At 47.9% G+C, this 14,649-nt stretch overlaps 1 protein-coding gene across 1 annotated transcript in view; it reads right to left on the bottom strand.

Moving 5' to 3' along the window:
* The window catches only part of sfrp5 (secreted frizzled-related protein 5), an 84,905-nt gene extending 71,340 nt beyond the window's left edge, over nucleotides 1-13,565 (bottom strand). The window contains exon 1 of the mRNA XM_072557154.1: nucleotides 12,403-13,565. Within this exon, the coding sequence (XP_072413255.1) occupies nucleotides 12,403-12,922 (520 nt within the window). The 5' untranslated portion in view covers nucleotides 12,923-13,565. The remainder of the gene's footprint in view (nucleotides 1-12,402) is intronic.
* Nucleotides 13,566-14,649: the final 1,084 nt, after the last annotated feature.

The following is a 14,649-nucleotide window of genomic DNA, read 5'->3' as shown; positions in this document are numbered from 1 at the left end:
TACTCTTGCTCTCACAACTTATGTTTGAGTGTGTTGTTGCTGTTATACCCTGAGAGGCCACATATGAATCATGGGGCCCGTGAGAGAACGCTGAATTGCTGCTCAAAACGATCAACTTTTCCCCTCGTGCCTGCCCAAGAGAATGAATCTATCACTTCCAGAAAACACTTCATCAATCATTTTTTGGGGCGTGCTCAGAGCAAAACATCCAGCTTGCTAGGAAGCCCTCACAATGACTGACTGTAACTACACCTAGACTGCTTGTAAAGTTCACTTCCAGCTTGATGCATCCTCCAACCACCCTCCATGAGTCAATGTGAAGTCTCCACAGACCATCCTTACCCCAACTGGACTCCTCAATACTATCTCTCGCTTGACCTTCCCACCTTAAAATGGATTGCTTCTTGAAGCTAGGTCTCCCTCAAGCCAGCACATCTCAACTTGTCTCATCTTCCCCCTTCACCCCTTTCAACCACCTAGTGTCCTGCACCTTGAAACTTGACCTTTCACCCAGGCTTCTCAATAAGGGAGCAGGCCACCATCAATTCAGTAGCATTTACCGAGTTACATGATAACCATTGGATCAAACTGATGTTGACTAAACGCGTTGAGAAGGAATGCCAGCCTATACTGATATTAAGGTGGTGGCGAAGAGAGTTATAGTTAGCATATCGTGACAACTTCCCGATCTTGGTTTGGCATAAGGGCATACGCAGATAGTAAGTGAGTAGAGTCAGTACACTAATAATGTTGCCAATTCCATTTGGAATAATTCCTGGATTTGTGCTCACTTCCTTTCCAACTGCCTCACTCAATAAAATGCTTTTCCTTGGTACTTTCAATCATTCTAACAACAAATAACCAAACATGCTGAAATAGAAACAGGAGTAGGCCATTCAGCCCCTTGAGCCTGTTTCACCATTCAATGGAATCATGGCTGATCATGGCCTAACTCCGTATACTCTGTTTTTGGCCCATATCCCTGAATACATTTGCTTAACAAAACATATCTATCGCAGACTTAAAACTCACAACTGATCCATATCAAATACATTGAAAAAATATTCAATTATTTTTTGATATGCCTGTATTTTTCTCTCCCCCATCCCTTTCTACCACATGTTGATGGTAACAGTGTCTTACAGACTGATCTTTATTCTCTGGAGTTTCTAGAACAATCCTGGAGGATTGACATCCCTACTTCCACAGAGAAAATGGGAAAATTCAGCAAGTGACAATTGACAATTTCTTCCCATAGTATTCCCCTACCCCCAACCGTTTTAAACTAGGAGTCAGGATGGACTGATGCATCATTTGATGCTGTGATTGCCCTGGTGACAATATAATGATAACATCAGCCTGTCATTTAGTTGGTAGCACTCACTGAGACATAACGTCATGGGTTCATACAGCCACCCTAGGCTACTGTCATCGCTTGGTGCTGTGCTTCAATAGACAATAGGTGCAGGAATAGGCCATTCAGCCCTTCAAGCACCACAGCCTCATGCTGTGATTTCGTAGGGTGTTTTACCCAAGGCAGCAATACTTTTGTTGTCCTTCATGACATAAGAAACTGGTTGTGGATATTGTGTTATTGAGTATATTTCTTTCAGACATTTTCCACAGACATTACATTCACAGGCACTTAAGTGTCTGGGCTGACGCTAAGCGAATAAATTACAATAGAGTAACATTGAGCGGCATGCTCCCAGTATGGCAGCACTGAGGGCATGCTGCATTGTCAATGCTACCATCTCTAGTCACTGATTCCCCTGACACAATTTATCTCCAGGTCCCTCGAACATTATCGGGGTTGTTGGATGATAATACCATTAGGCCATCGCTTCCCCCAAACCGACTAGTCCAATCTTCATTCTTGTCAAGAACATAATCAGCGCTGTGTCATGAAATGATTGAGGACCTTGTTTTGATATCCTTCTCAGGCTTTCAACCTTCAACCAACCTGTTGACGAGGAGAATGTGTAACCCATTCCACACACGTTCACCTGTTGGCTGTTAAAATTACAAATTCTTTTTTCTGATGTGAAAAACTGCCACAATTAGCAAAGCAGCAGGAAGAGGAAGGCAGCTACTGTGTCAGGAGGACCCATTGTCAAACACCCCAAGGCATTGAACTGTGCATATGGCTCTTCAGTCAAGTGGGACTTAATACAAGTAACTGTGAACAAAGGAGGGACAGGGATTGGGAGGGTGGACGGCGGTGATACATTTGATCAGGCCAGAATTTAGGCAAAAGCTGATACTGAAAGGGTGGTGAGTTAGGTTGGGGATGTTGAGATGGATGGGTTGGATGGGTCATTTTGGAAGAGAGATAAGTTGTATTGGGGCAATGAATTGAGTGAGGGGTTGAGTTATGTGGGGTATTGAGACAGGGGTAGTGAGTTGTGTGGGGAGAGATTATTTGAGTGGCAAGCGAGATGCGGGTAGGTGAAGGGTGTGAGGTGTCTGTTGAGTGGGGTGAGTTGGATGGGGGAGTGTGTTGAGTGGGGGTGAGTTGGATGGGGGAGTGTGTTGAGTGGGGGTGAGTTGGATGGGGGAGTGTGTTGAGTGGGAGTGAGTTGGATGGGGGAATGTGTTGAGTGGGGGTGAGTTGGATGGGGGAGTGTGTTGAGTGGGGGTGAGTTGGATGGGGGAGTGTGTTGAGTGGGGGTGAGTTGGATGGGGGAGTGTGTTGAGTGGGAGTGAGTTGGATGGGGGAATGTGTTGAGTGGGGGTGAGTTGGATGGGGGAGTGTGTTGAGTGGGGGTGAGTTGGATGGGGGAGTGTGTTGAGTGGGGATGAGTTGGATGGGGAATGTGTTGAGTGGGGGTGAGTTGGATGGGGGAGTGTGTTGAGTGGGAGTGAGTTGGATGGGGGAATGTGTTGAGTGGGGGTGAGTTGGATGGGGGAGTGTGTTGAGTGGGGGTGAGTTGGATGGGGGAGTGTGTTGAGTGGGGATGAGTTGGATGGGGAATGTGTTGAGTGGGGGTGAGTTGGATGGGGGAGTGTGTTGAGTGGGAGTGAGTTGGATGGGGGAGTGTGTTGAGTGGGGATGAGTTGGATGGGGAATGTGTTGAGTGGGGGTGAGTTGGATGGGGAGTGTAATGAGTAGGGGTGAGTTGGATGGGGAGTGTGTTGAGTGGGGATGAGTTGGATGGGGGAGTGTGTTGAGTGGGGGTGAGTTGGATGGGGGAGTGTGTTGAGTGGGAGTGAGTTGGATGGGGGAATGTGTTGAGTGGGGGTGAGTTGGATGGGGGAGTGTGTTGAGTGGGGATGAGTTGGATGGGGAATGTGTTGAGTGGGGGTGAGTTGGATGGGGAGTGTAATGAGTAGGGGTGAGTTGGATGGGGAGTGTGTTGAGTGGGGATGAGTTGGATGGGAGAAGTGTGTTGAGTAGGGGTGAGTTGGATGGAGAATTGTAGTAAGTGGTGTTGAATTGGATGGGGGAATGTGTTTAGTGGGAAGAGTTAGATTGAGGAGTGTGTTGAGTGGGAGTGAGTTGGACGGGGGAATGTGTGGAATGGGGGTGAGTTGGATGGAGGAGTGTTTTGGGTGTAGGTGAGTTGCATAGGGGAGTGTTTGAGTGGAGGGTGTGTTAGATTCGGGAGTGTGTTGAGTGAGGGCGAGTTCGATGAGAGAATCTTTTGACTGGGAGTGTGTTGGGTAGGAGGCACTGTTTAGGGAGGACTGCATCATCCATAAGCCTGAGCATGCTCTCCCTAATGTCATGAAAATTCTAGAAGGATCTATTACCCACTAAAATAGGTCAGGAAGCCTGGATGACCTTTCTGACCAAGCCCCTCACATCCATTCTCTCATGCTGCTTGATTTGGGGTTACCTAATCAGTGTTCTGTCAATGAACTCATCACCTCTCTGTTGACTTCCCACAATCTGGTCATCATCTTATGTGTGTTTGCTGTACATAAATTAATGGCCCTCTGATCCCACGTTACAACAATGACTACACCTTAATTAGAAGCCATTGGCAGTTCATGGTTTTCAGGTTTACAGAGGTCATGGGCGCAGTTGTAAAGATGTGAATAGTTAATTTGTTATTTTCCTGTCCTTTTCAAGCTCTTGAATGTAAGGTGGGGGTGAAGGAGAGGTAGTATTGTAGTGGCAGGGTGAGTACTTTGAAACAGTGATGAAGGAATAGTTTGATGTCGATGAGGTGGGAATGAACGGTGAGTGAAAATCTTTGAAGAAGGTGAAGGTGGGGGAATGCATGGGGGTGATCAGAGGTGATTGTTTTTTGGGTTTGACCTAGGCCTGTGTTGCTTTCCATTTACTGATGACAGACTATCTGAAGTCCTCACCACTGCACAGATCCCAACATCTGTTTTGCTGCAAGAAATTTTTTATTACATCTTGCCACTAACATACAGCGAAAGACATTCTCCAGCAGAGTTGATATATGCGCAGCAAAGAGAAAAGTAAGTTAACCCTTCCTTTGGCAGTGAATGCTTTTATTCTTTCATGGGATGAAAGGTTTGTCTTATGAGGAAAGATTGAATAGTTTAGACCGATACTCTCCAGAATTTAGAAGAATGGGAATAGTTCTAATTGAGGTGTAGAAGATGCTAAAGAGGATTGACAAAGTAGATGTAGAGAGGATGATTCCTCATATGGAACAATCTAGAACAAGAACTCATAGGTTTAGATGAAGATGTGAAAGATTTAAAACAGAAATAAAGAGGAATGACTTCTCTCTGCGGGTCATAAGTCTGTGGAATTCATTCCCCGAGTATGGTGGATGTCGAACATTGAGTAAAGTTGAGGAGGAGATAGACAGGTTTTTAAACAATAAAGGCTGAAAGGGATATGGAGAATGGGTGGGAAAGTGGAGTTGAGGCTGGGATGATCAGCCATGATTGTGTTAAATGATATACCAGGCTCGAGGGGCTGAATGGCCTCCTCCTGCTCATTGTTGTTGTGGGATGTGAACACCACGATGTGGGCATTGACACGAGAACTTAACCTCACAGTCAATCAGCTGCACAGTCGGTAAATTGCCTTCTCTCAAAGTGGGAGTGGGAAGCTGTTTGATATTGAAGCTGAGCAATGGGCAGGAGCAGCTAATTCGGAACGCTGGGCTGGGATGGAGTAAAAACAGTCAATCAGCAAACTTCTCACATAAAGCCTCAAAATGCATGAGCTACCTTCCTCATTGTCTGCTTTAGAAGAGGCATGTTAATCCCTGTGTTAAATGAAGATGTAGAATCTCTACAGCAGGCTATTTGGCCCATCAAGTCCACACCAACCCTCTGAAGAGTATCCCACCCAGACGCACCCTCTACCCCATCCCCATAACCCAACATTTCCCATGGCTAATCCACCTAATCTGCACATCTCTAAACACAATTTAGCATGGCCCAAACCTGCACACTTTTGGACTGTGGGAGGAAACTGGCGCACCTGGAGGAAACCCACAGAGATGTGGAGAAAACATGCAATCTTTACACCGACAATCAGCCGAGGGCAGAATCGAACCCGGGTCCCTGAAGGGCTTTTTCCTGAAATGTTGATTTTCCTGCTTCTCGGACACTGCCTGACCTGCTGTGCTTTTCCAGCACCACTCTAACCTAGACTCTGGTTTCCAGCATCTGCAGTCCTCACTTTTGCCTTTGCTAACCACTGAGCCACCCATATGGAGAAGAAGCAATAGAGGAGTCTAATGTAGGGAATTCAAATTTAGCATGCGCATGATAAAACTGGAGTATGTGAATGACTGACTTGGGAGAACTTGTTCTCTTATTGTCTCAGAATCCCTCTGCTTTGCACTGGTCAATTTAGAGTGACTCTTGGCTGGATGGTTGGTTTGTGAAGCAGAGTGACAACATACAGGGTTCAATCCCCTGCACTGGCTGAGGTTACCATGAAGTACTCTCCTTCTCAACTTCACCTGAGGCACGGTAACCACCAGTTGTCTCTCTCTCTCTCTAATGAGAGAGCAGCCCTCTGGAACTTTACCTTGAGTGACACGAAACCAACTCTGGGCTCAGCAAGCTCTCAGCTAACAAATCTTCCAACTGAGTGAGCAAACTTACAACCTGAGCTCCAAATCTCCGTGAAAATTGCAAGCTTTCTGCTATAATGGGGAGTTTGTCAGCTCATTCCCAACCAAACGTTCTTGCATTTTTTTCAAATAAAAGCAGTTACAGTTCTAATCACATTGAATTATATCCACGCCACATTCCACCAATGATACCATGATTTGCTTTCGCAATTTTGCAACAACAGGTTTCAGCCAATTCAAGAACACTTTAAAAGAACCTGAAGACTTTTATGTCCATGGAAAGAGCCCGTCCATGGTAAAGCTGTGTCTGTGCATGGTTCTCATTTGCTGAAGCAGTGAATGAGATGTTTATGGGAATTTGTTTTGCCAGCATTCAGCTTTTATCCTGAAGGTAAAATGGTCACCAACATTTCTGTTCTGTTTAGTGGAAGAGGGATAGGGGTGAGAATAGATTTTATGGATTTGAACTCAGGCTATGTTTGTTTCTTTCACAGCTCCTGGCTTAGACTGCGTCCATTAGAGTGGTTCTGTTACACAGGGGAACAGTCTCTGGCTCTATTCACCGCGATTACCTCATGCAGTTACCTGGGACTTTCAGCTCTGGCAGTGCCAGCATATGAATAAAAAATAGCACTTTACATAGTGCCAAAGAAACCAGCCAATACGCATACAGTCATACATACACACACATGGATATGCACACATATACAAATGAAGTCAAACATACACACCTGGATACACAGTCGTGCATGCTCATACACAAACACCCTTGTGTATAGGCACATACAGAAGCACCCAGACCTGAATGTACTCTCAGTAATACACTCCACCCATGCATGCACATAGACGCTGTCTCTCTCTCTCACACACACACACACACACATTCTCTACGCCGGCACATACAACCTCACAGTTAGATACACACAGTCAGTGACATGGTGACGTACATGTGCACAGATATACACCACATATTCTTATACATATACACGCAGACACACACACACACACAAACCCCAGGACTCTGGAACTGAACCTGGAAATGACCTCTGACTGTTTTTGCCCTTTGTTTAACCCCACCACTGTCTAAGATTGGATTTGCAGCCAATCATTCCCACTCACCGGAAACCTAACTTTTGCAAGAAATCAAGGAGTGCAACTTATTCAAAAGATCCAGTGTAAGCCTGATGGACCGAATGGCCTCATTCTGTGCTGAATGATTCTGTGAATCTTGCAGCATGGCAAGCATTTCGGCTGCTGGTGCACAAGTTCACTTTTGGCAAGGATCTTTGTAAAAGGTTTTCATTAAAATGTTAAACTGGGAAAATTAGAATTCATTCCCTCCCCAGATCCAAAGGTTAATCACTAGACACCGTGTCCGTGGGGACTATTTGTCAAGGCGGAATGTTTTGAGCAGTTTTTCCTGGCACATCAGTTGATTTTTTTGTTTTAATCCGATCCGTTTAAGTTCCTGTAACAATCAGGCTGTTCTGTGATTGCGATTATAGGATCATGAGACAAAAACAAGCCTGAATCAATTGCAGGGAACACAATTCCCTGAACCTACTAATCATTCTGTCATTCTCACAAATTCTCCTCAACAAACGTGAGCCAGAAGCACAACGTCCATTACAGGGTTAGGGTGGTCTCGGGGGAAAAGGGGGTCTTTCTTAACCCAGTGATGTGTACAATGCATCTTTCTTTGCTGCACTGTCCTTTGATCCTAAATTGAGTGAGGAGCTCTCAGCAAGGAGTGCAGTCCAACAGCTAGGGCGCTGTCGTTATCCCTTGCTTACCCTGCCCCCATCCCTGTTTCATTCCCCCCCCCCCCCCCCATCCCCTTCCATTTCCCCATTCTCCCCTTTCCCCACCAGCCACCAACCAACCCCTGCCCCCCACCTCCCTCCTTCCACTCCCCGTCCCTCACAACCCATCCTTTCGCTTTCTCAGCACCGCCGCCTCCTGTTTTGGGGTCATCCCGTGCTATCCTCGATCTGGGTGCCTAATGAATGAGCAAATTACTGCCGACGGCTCCCTGAGGTTGGCCACTGAGCAAGGGCTGGTGAGGTGGGTTTCCTGAGAGGTGGCCCATGGAGGGGGGGGGACATCTCCCAATGCAACTTTACCCACCGGCCTGCACTGAGGAGAGTGGAGCTCAGAGAGACCTGGCTGCTAACAGCATTCCCATATATTACGGGATTTACAGTAAACCAACCCGCTGCACAGAAAGCTCCCAGTAGACAGAGTTCTCTATGGAAGGGATCATTTCCTGACACATTACTTATTCGTACATAATAAAAAGAAAGGGAATGAGGGACTAAAGAGACACGAGCAGTCCCTAAATAACTTGTTACAGCATTGCTGCATGTTTTCAGATTACATCACAGAAATGGCTCATAGTGAAAAGGGCTTTCCCTGAAAAACCTGAGTCTCTCTTCACTCCTGGATTTTATTTTCTCCTGCTCACCCCTCTCCCTCAGCCAGCCTCTCCATCTCTCTTTGCCCAATTCCAGTTACCCTTCCTCCGCACGTACACTTCCTTCCATTACTGCTTGCAGCCCTCTTTCTGACCATCCTCTCATTCCATATCCCTTCCATCAGTTCGTTTCACTTTCCACTGATCTCTGTCCCATTACCATTGTATTCTATCAACTTCTTTCTAAGACTATCTTCCTTTATTAATCCCCCTCTGATCCTATCTCTCTGCTCTCTCCTAGTTCACTGAGGGATTGCACCTTTGAGAAGTCCTGAGATCAAGACAGGCACTTTCTCTCTCTCTCTCTCTCTCTCTCCTTCCCTTGTTATCTGTCACTTGTTCTCTCTCTCTCCGTTCTTCTTATTTATTCTCCATTTCCATCTCTTCCTCTTATTCTCCATCTCTCTCTGAACCCTCAGTCTTCCTTTTCCCTTTCTAGCCCTTCTCTCCCTCTTTCTCTGTCTTTCTCTCTCATTCTCCCTTTTCCTTTCAATTTTTCCCATTTTGTCCTTTTGTCTTTCTGTTCCTCTCTTTCTTTCTGCTTTTCTCTGTGTTCCTCTTTCTCCCTCTGTCATTCAGTTTCTCACTCTCCCTTTTTTTTTCAATATCTCTTTCTCTCTCCTGTATCTTTTGTTTCTCCTGTCCCTCATTCCCTCTGTCCCCTCTATCCTACTCTGTATCCATCCCTTTATCTTTCTCCAAATCCTGCTCTTTTTCTCTCCATCCCTCTCCCTCTCTCCATTGCTTTCTGTCTCCCCATACTCTCTCTCTCTGTCAGTCCACTCTCTCTCTCTGGCTCCCTACTCTCTCTCTATCTCTCTCTCTCTGTTGACCCACTCTCTCTCTTTGTCCCCCCACTCTCTCTCTCTCCTCCTCTCTCTCTCTCTCTGTCTTCCCACTCTCTCTCTCTGTCTCCCCACTCTCTCTCTCCTCTCTCTTTCTCTGTCTCCCACTCTCTCTCTTTTTTCACCACTGTCTGTCTGTCTCTTGCTCTCTGTCTCTCCTCTCTCTCTCTCTATCTCCCCACTCTCTCTCTCTCGCTGCCTCCAAACTCTCTCTTCTCTATCTCCCCAGTCTCTCTCTGCTTCCCCATTCTCTCTATCTCCCCACTCTCTCTCCCTCTCTCTGCCTTCTCTTTCTCTCTGCCTCCCCATTCTCTCTCTCTTTCTCTCTCTATCTATCTCCCCACACTCTTTCTCTCTGTCTCCCCACACTCTCTCTCGCTGTCTCCCCTCTCTCTCTGTGTGCCTCCCCATTCTCACTCTCTCTCTCTATCTCCCCACTCTCCCTCTCTATCTCCCCACTCTCTCTCTCTATCTCCCCACACTCTCTCTCTCTCTATCTCCCCACTCTCTCTCTATCTCCCCACACTCTCTCTCTCTATCTCCCCACTCTCTCTATCTCCCCACTCTCTCTCTCTCTATCTCCCCACACTCTCTCTCTCTCTATCTCCCCACACTCTCTCTCTCTATCTCCCCACACACACACTCTCTCTATTTCCACCTCTCTCTCTCTATTTCCACCTCTCTCTCTCTATCTCCCCACTCTCTCTCTCTCTATCTCCCCACACACACTCTCTCTATCTCCCCACTCTCTCTCTCTCTATCTCCCCACACTCTCTCTCTCTCTATTTCCACCTCTCTCTCTCTCTATCTCCCCACTCTTTCCCTATCTCCTCACTCTCTCTCTCTATCTCCCCACACTCTCTCTCTATCTCCCCACTCTCTCTCTATCTCCCCACTCTCTCTCTCTCTATTTCCACCTCTCTCTCTCTATCTCCCCACACACACTCTCTCTATCTCCCCACTCTCCCTCTCTCTATCTCCCCACACTCTCTCTCTCTCTATTTCCACCTCTCTCTCTCTCTATCTCCCCACTCTTTCCCTATCTCCTCACTCTCTCTCTCTATCTCCCCACTCTCTCTCTCTCTCTATTTCCACCTCTCTCTCTCTCTATCTCCCCACACACACTCTCTCTATCTCCCCACTCTCTCTCTCTCTATCTCCCCACACTCTCTCTCTCTCTATTTCCACCTCTCTCTCTCTATCTCCCCACACACTCTCTCTCTATCTCCCCACTCTCTCTCTCTATCTCCCCACACACTCTCTCTCTATTTCCCCCTCTCTCTCTATCTCCCCACACTCTCTCTCTATCGCCCCACACTCTCTCTCTTTATCTCCCCACACTCTCTCTCTCTATCTCCCCACACATACTCTCTCTATCTCCCCACTCTCTCTCTCTCTATCTCCCCACACTCTCTCTCTCTATTTCCCCCTCTCTCTCTCTGTATTTCCCCACACACTCTCTCTCTATCTCCCCACACTCTCTCTCCCTATCTCCCCACACACTCTCTCTCTATCTCCCCACACTCTCTCTCTCTATCTCCCCACTCTCTCTCTCTCTCTATCTCCCCACACTCTCTCTCTCTATCTCCCCACTCTCTCTCTCTCTATCTCCCCACAGTCTCTCTCTCTATCTCCCCACTCTCTCTCTCTCTATCTCTCCACCCTCTCTCTATCTCCCCACACTCTCTCTCTATCTCCTCACTCTCTCTCTCTCTATCTCCCCACTCTGTCTCTCTATCTCCCCACTCTCTCTCTATCTCCCCACACTCTCTCTCTATCTCCCCACTCTCTCTCTCTATCTCCCCACTCTCTCTCTCTCTATCTCCCCACACGCTCTCTCTCTATCTCCCCACTCTCTCTCTATCTCCTCACTCTCTCTCTCTATCTCCTCACTCTCTCTCTCTCTCTATCTCCCCACTCTCTCTCTCTCTCTATCTCCCCACTCTCTCTCTATCTCCCCACTCTCTCTCTCTCTATCTCCCCACTCTCTCTCTCTCTATCTCCCCACTCTCTCTATCTCCTCACTCTCTCTCTCTATCTCCTCACTCTCTCTCTCTATCTCCCCACACGCTCTCTCTATCTCCCCACACGCTCTCTCTCTATCTTCCCACTCTCTCTCTCTCTCTATCTCCCCACTCTCTCTCTATCTCCCCACTCTCTCTCTCTCTATCTCCCCACTCTCTCTCTCTCTATCTCCCCACTCTCTCTATCTCCTCACTCTCTCTCTCTATCTCCTCACTCTCTCTCTCTATCTCCCCACACGCTCTCTCTATCTCCCCACTCTCTCTCTCTCTATCTTCCCACTCTCTCTCTCTCTATCTCCCCACTCTCTCTCTCTATCTCCCCACACGCTCTCTATCTCCCCACTCTCTCTCTCTATCTCCTCACTCTCTCTCTCTCTATCTCCCCACTCTCTCTCTCTCTATCTCCCCACACGCTCTCTCTCTATCTCCCCACTCTCTCTCTCTATCTCCTCACTCTCTCTCTCTATCTCCCCACTCTCTCTCTCTCTCTATCTCCCCACACGCTCTCTCTCTATCTCCCCACTCTCTCTCTCTATCTCCTCACTCCCTCTCTCTATCTCCCCACACGCTCTCTCTATCTCCCCACACGCTCTCTCTCTATCTCTCCACTCTCTCTCTATCTCCTCACTCTCTCTCTCTATCTCCCCACTCTCTCTCTCTATCTCCCCACTCTCTCTCTATCTCCCCACTCTCTCTCTATCTCCCCACACTCTCTCTCTCTATCTCCCCACTCTCTCTCTCTATCTCCCCACACTCTCTCTCTCTATCTCCCCACTCTCTCTCTCTATCTCCCCACACTCTCTCTCTCTATCTCCCCACTCTCTCTCTGTCACTCCATGCTTCTCGCCTTAACCTCCTGTTAAACCCCGTCTTGTGACTGTCACCAATTTCAAGCTAAAGTCGCTGCTGAAGGTTGCTTCAGGGGAATGAGGGAGGGACCTGTCCTTTGTGGTTAAAAGGAGGTGGGTATGAAATGCCCCTTGCCCCTGGAATCTTGATCCTGTCCTCCTGATCCGCAGTAACCCCCGTGAATGCTATCTTACCTGGCGGCTGCGTTGCCTGGTTGCCTGGCGACTGGAGCGACACACAGAGGTCGTTGTCTAGTGGGAAGTGGTCACACTTGAGCATCTCTGGCCAGGGGAAGCCGAAGGACTCCATGACGGGCGAGCAACCATCCCGGACGGCCTGGCATAGCGAGTGGCAGGGGTAAATGGGCCGGTCCAGGCAGATGGGGGCGAAGAGGGAGCACAGGAAGATCTGGGTGTCAGGGTGGCACCTCTTGGCCAACAGGGGTACCCAGCTGCTGGCCTGTTGCTTGATTTCAGGCAGGGTATCGTGCTCCAGCAGGTTGGGCACGCGCATCTTGCGGTAGCCGATGTTGTGGCAGAGGCGCAGGTCGCTCGGAATGTCCACGCACTGCGGCTGCTTGGCGTAGAAACGTCCCCCCTGCAGGTGGTCGGACTGCCAGCCATAATACTCGTACTCCTCTGCGCTGCCCCCAGAGCCGAGCTCCAGGAAGCCGGCCAGCAGCAACCCGATGAAGGCGGCACGGAGCTTCGACATGGTCAGTGTGCCGCCACCGGCGCGGTGTCTGGGGCTGTCCGTCTCTTCTGCCTTGCTCACGGGCTCTCGATTGAAGAGGGTAGAAGGGAGAAGAGAAACAGCTAGAACCACCTCCTCCTGCTGCCACGTTCCTGTCTCGCTGTTATCTCGAAAAAGCCTCAAGGTGGGTCAGGTGGGTATATAACTGCTGTGGCAATAGGACCCACTGTCCCACTTGACGGGTGTTGGAACAGAGAGAGGTAGAGGCAATCTCTCTCTCTTTCTCCTCGATTTGCTGCACAATCCTCTTCTCTATATCACATGCTAGCTATAGTCTCATGCAGCCCACTGACTGATGATACAGTGCACACTTGTAAGTACATTATACACACATACACACACACACACACACACACACGCACATGCACTCATATACACACACACGCACACACATGCACTCACTCTCTCTCTATCTCACACACACTCTCAGCTCTTGCAGACTGCCAGTATTTAGCTGCTCCCTCCTCCTCGCTCTGCTCCAAGAGCTAGACCAGCCCCGTAGGCTTCCCCACAATGCCAGGAGGATTTCATCGCAGCCAATCACCTTTTGGGCTGACTTTGTCTTGTTACTGTGAATGCCTGAATCAGAGAGCAGGCTGCAGTCAATCACTGGAACAGCTACCTTGCTCAGCTCCGGCACTCACACAGCTTCTTAAAGGAAAGCTCGCTCGCTCGCCCTTTCTTTCTGTAACTCTTTACCAGCCTCCCTCCCTCTCTTCTCTTCTCCTTTGTTTTATTCTCTCCCTCCTTGGCTTTCTCCATTCACTCTTTCCTCTGCCTCTAAGTTCCTTTGTTTTCTTTATCCTTCCTTTTTGTCTCTGTCGTTCCTGCTCTCTCTTTCTTCTGTTTTTCCATCTGTATTTCTGTGCAAATCTTCTGCATCTCTTTGTGCCTTTATTCTGCCCTTCCTAAAGCACATGTGATTTTCTCAGTCTCCTGATTTGTCTCTTACTTTGCTATTACTGGCTTCTCCCTCTTTGTCTCTTTCTAACTCAAATAAAGTGTGTTTCTCGGTTCCAGTGTGCTATTTCCTTAGGTCTCTGTCGGGATGTGTTTATTCATGCCAGACTTCTCTGTGTTAGCCCTCTCCTCTGTCTGTGGTTTGTGTTCATGATTCTCAGAGTCTGTTACTATTTCTGCCTCTCTCTCTCTCTCTCTCTCTCACTGTCTCTCGATGTATGTCTATCTTATTCTGTCTCTTACTCCCCCTTTCTCTTGGTCTAATTTTCTTTGTATGGCGAGGACTTCTCAGTGAATGAATGGTTCCACACTATTTAACCTTTGATCACAAACCAGTAAAAATAGTATATCCTGAGAGGGATTAGAAGGCAGCTCCTGTCTGATACCTGAGGTTCAGAACCCTGTCTTGCCAAAAGGAACCCTTAGCCATTTGTACAAAGCAAATTTGTAAAATAAAGATAAGGGCTGATCAATGTTTAATGTTTCACAATCCCCCTCCCTGCTGTTCGCACACAGACCCTCTCTGCTGTGGAGCAACAGGATGCCAGCTTTCATCTCATTGTCACTTGCCTGCACACCAGCCAGTCTTCCAGTGAGCCGGACAACTGTCAGGTGGCTATTTGACTTTTTGCATTGTCCAGGCTAATAACAAAACAACATTGAATTGGTTTCCTATCCTGATGAAGAGCTTGTGCCTGAAACGTCGACGCTCCTGCTCCTCAGAAGCT

The sequence above is a fragment of the Chiloscyllium punctatum genome, chromosome 38, assembly GCF_047496795.1.
Source record: "Chiloscyllium punctatum isolate Juve2018m chromosome 38, sChiPun1.3, whole genome shotgun sequence".
NCBI classification, from domain to species: domain Eukaryota; kingdom Metazoa; phylum Chordata; class Chondrichthyes; order Orectolobiformes; family Hemiscylliidae; genus Chiloscyllium; species Chiloscyllium punctatum.
Note: the sequence above shows the minus strand (reverse complement) of the source record. Positions and strands in the feature narration are given on the sequence as shown.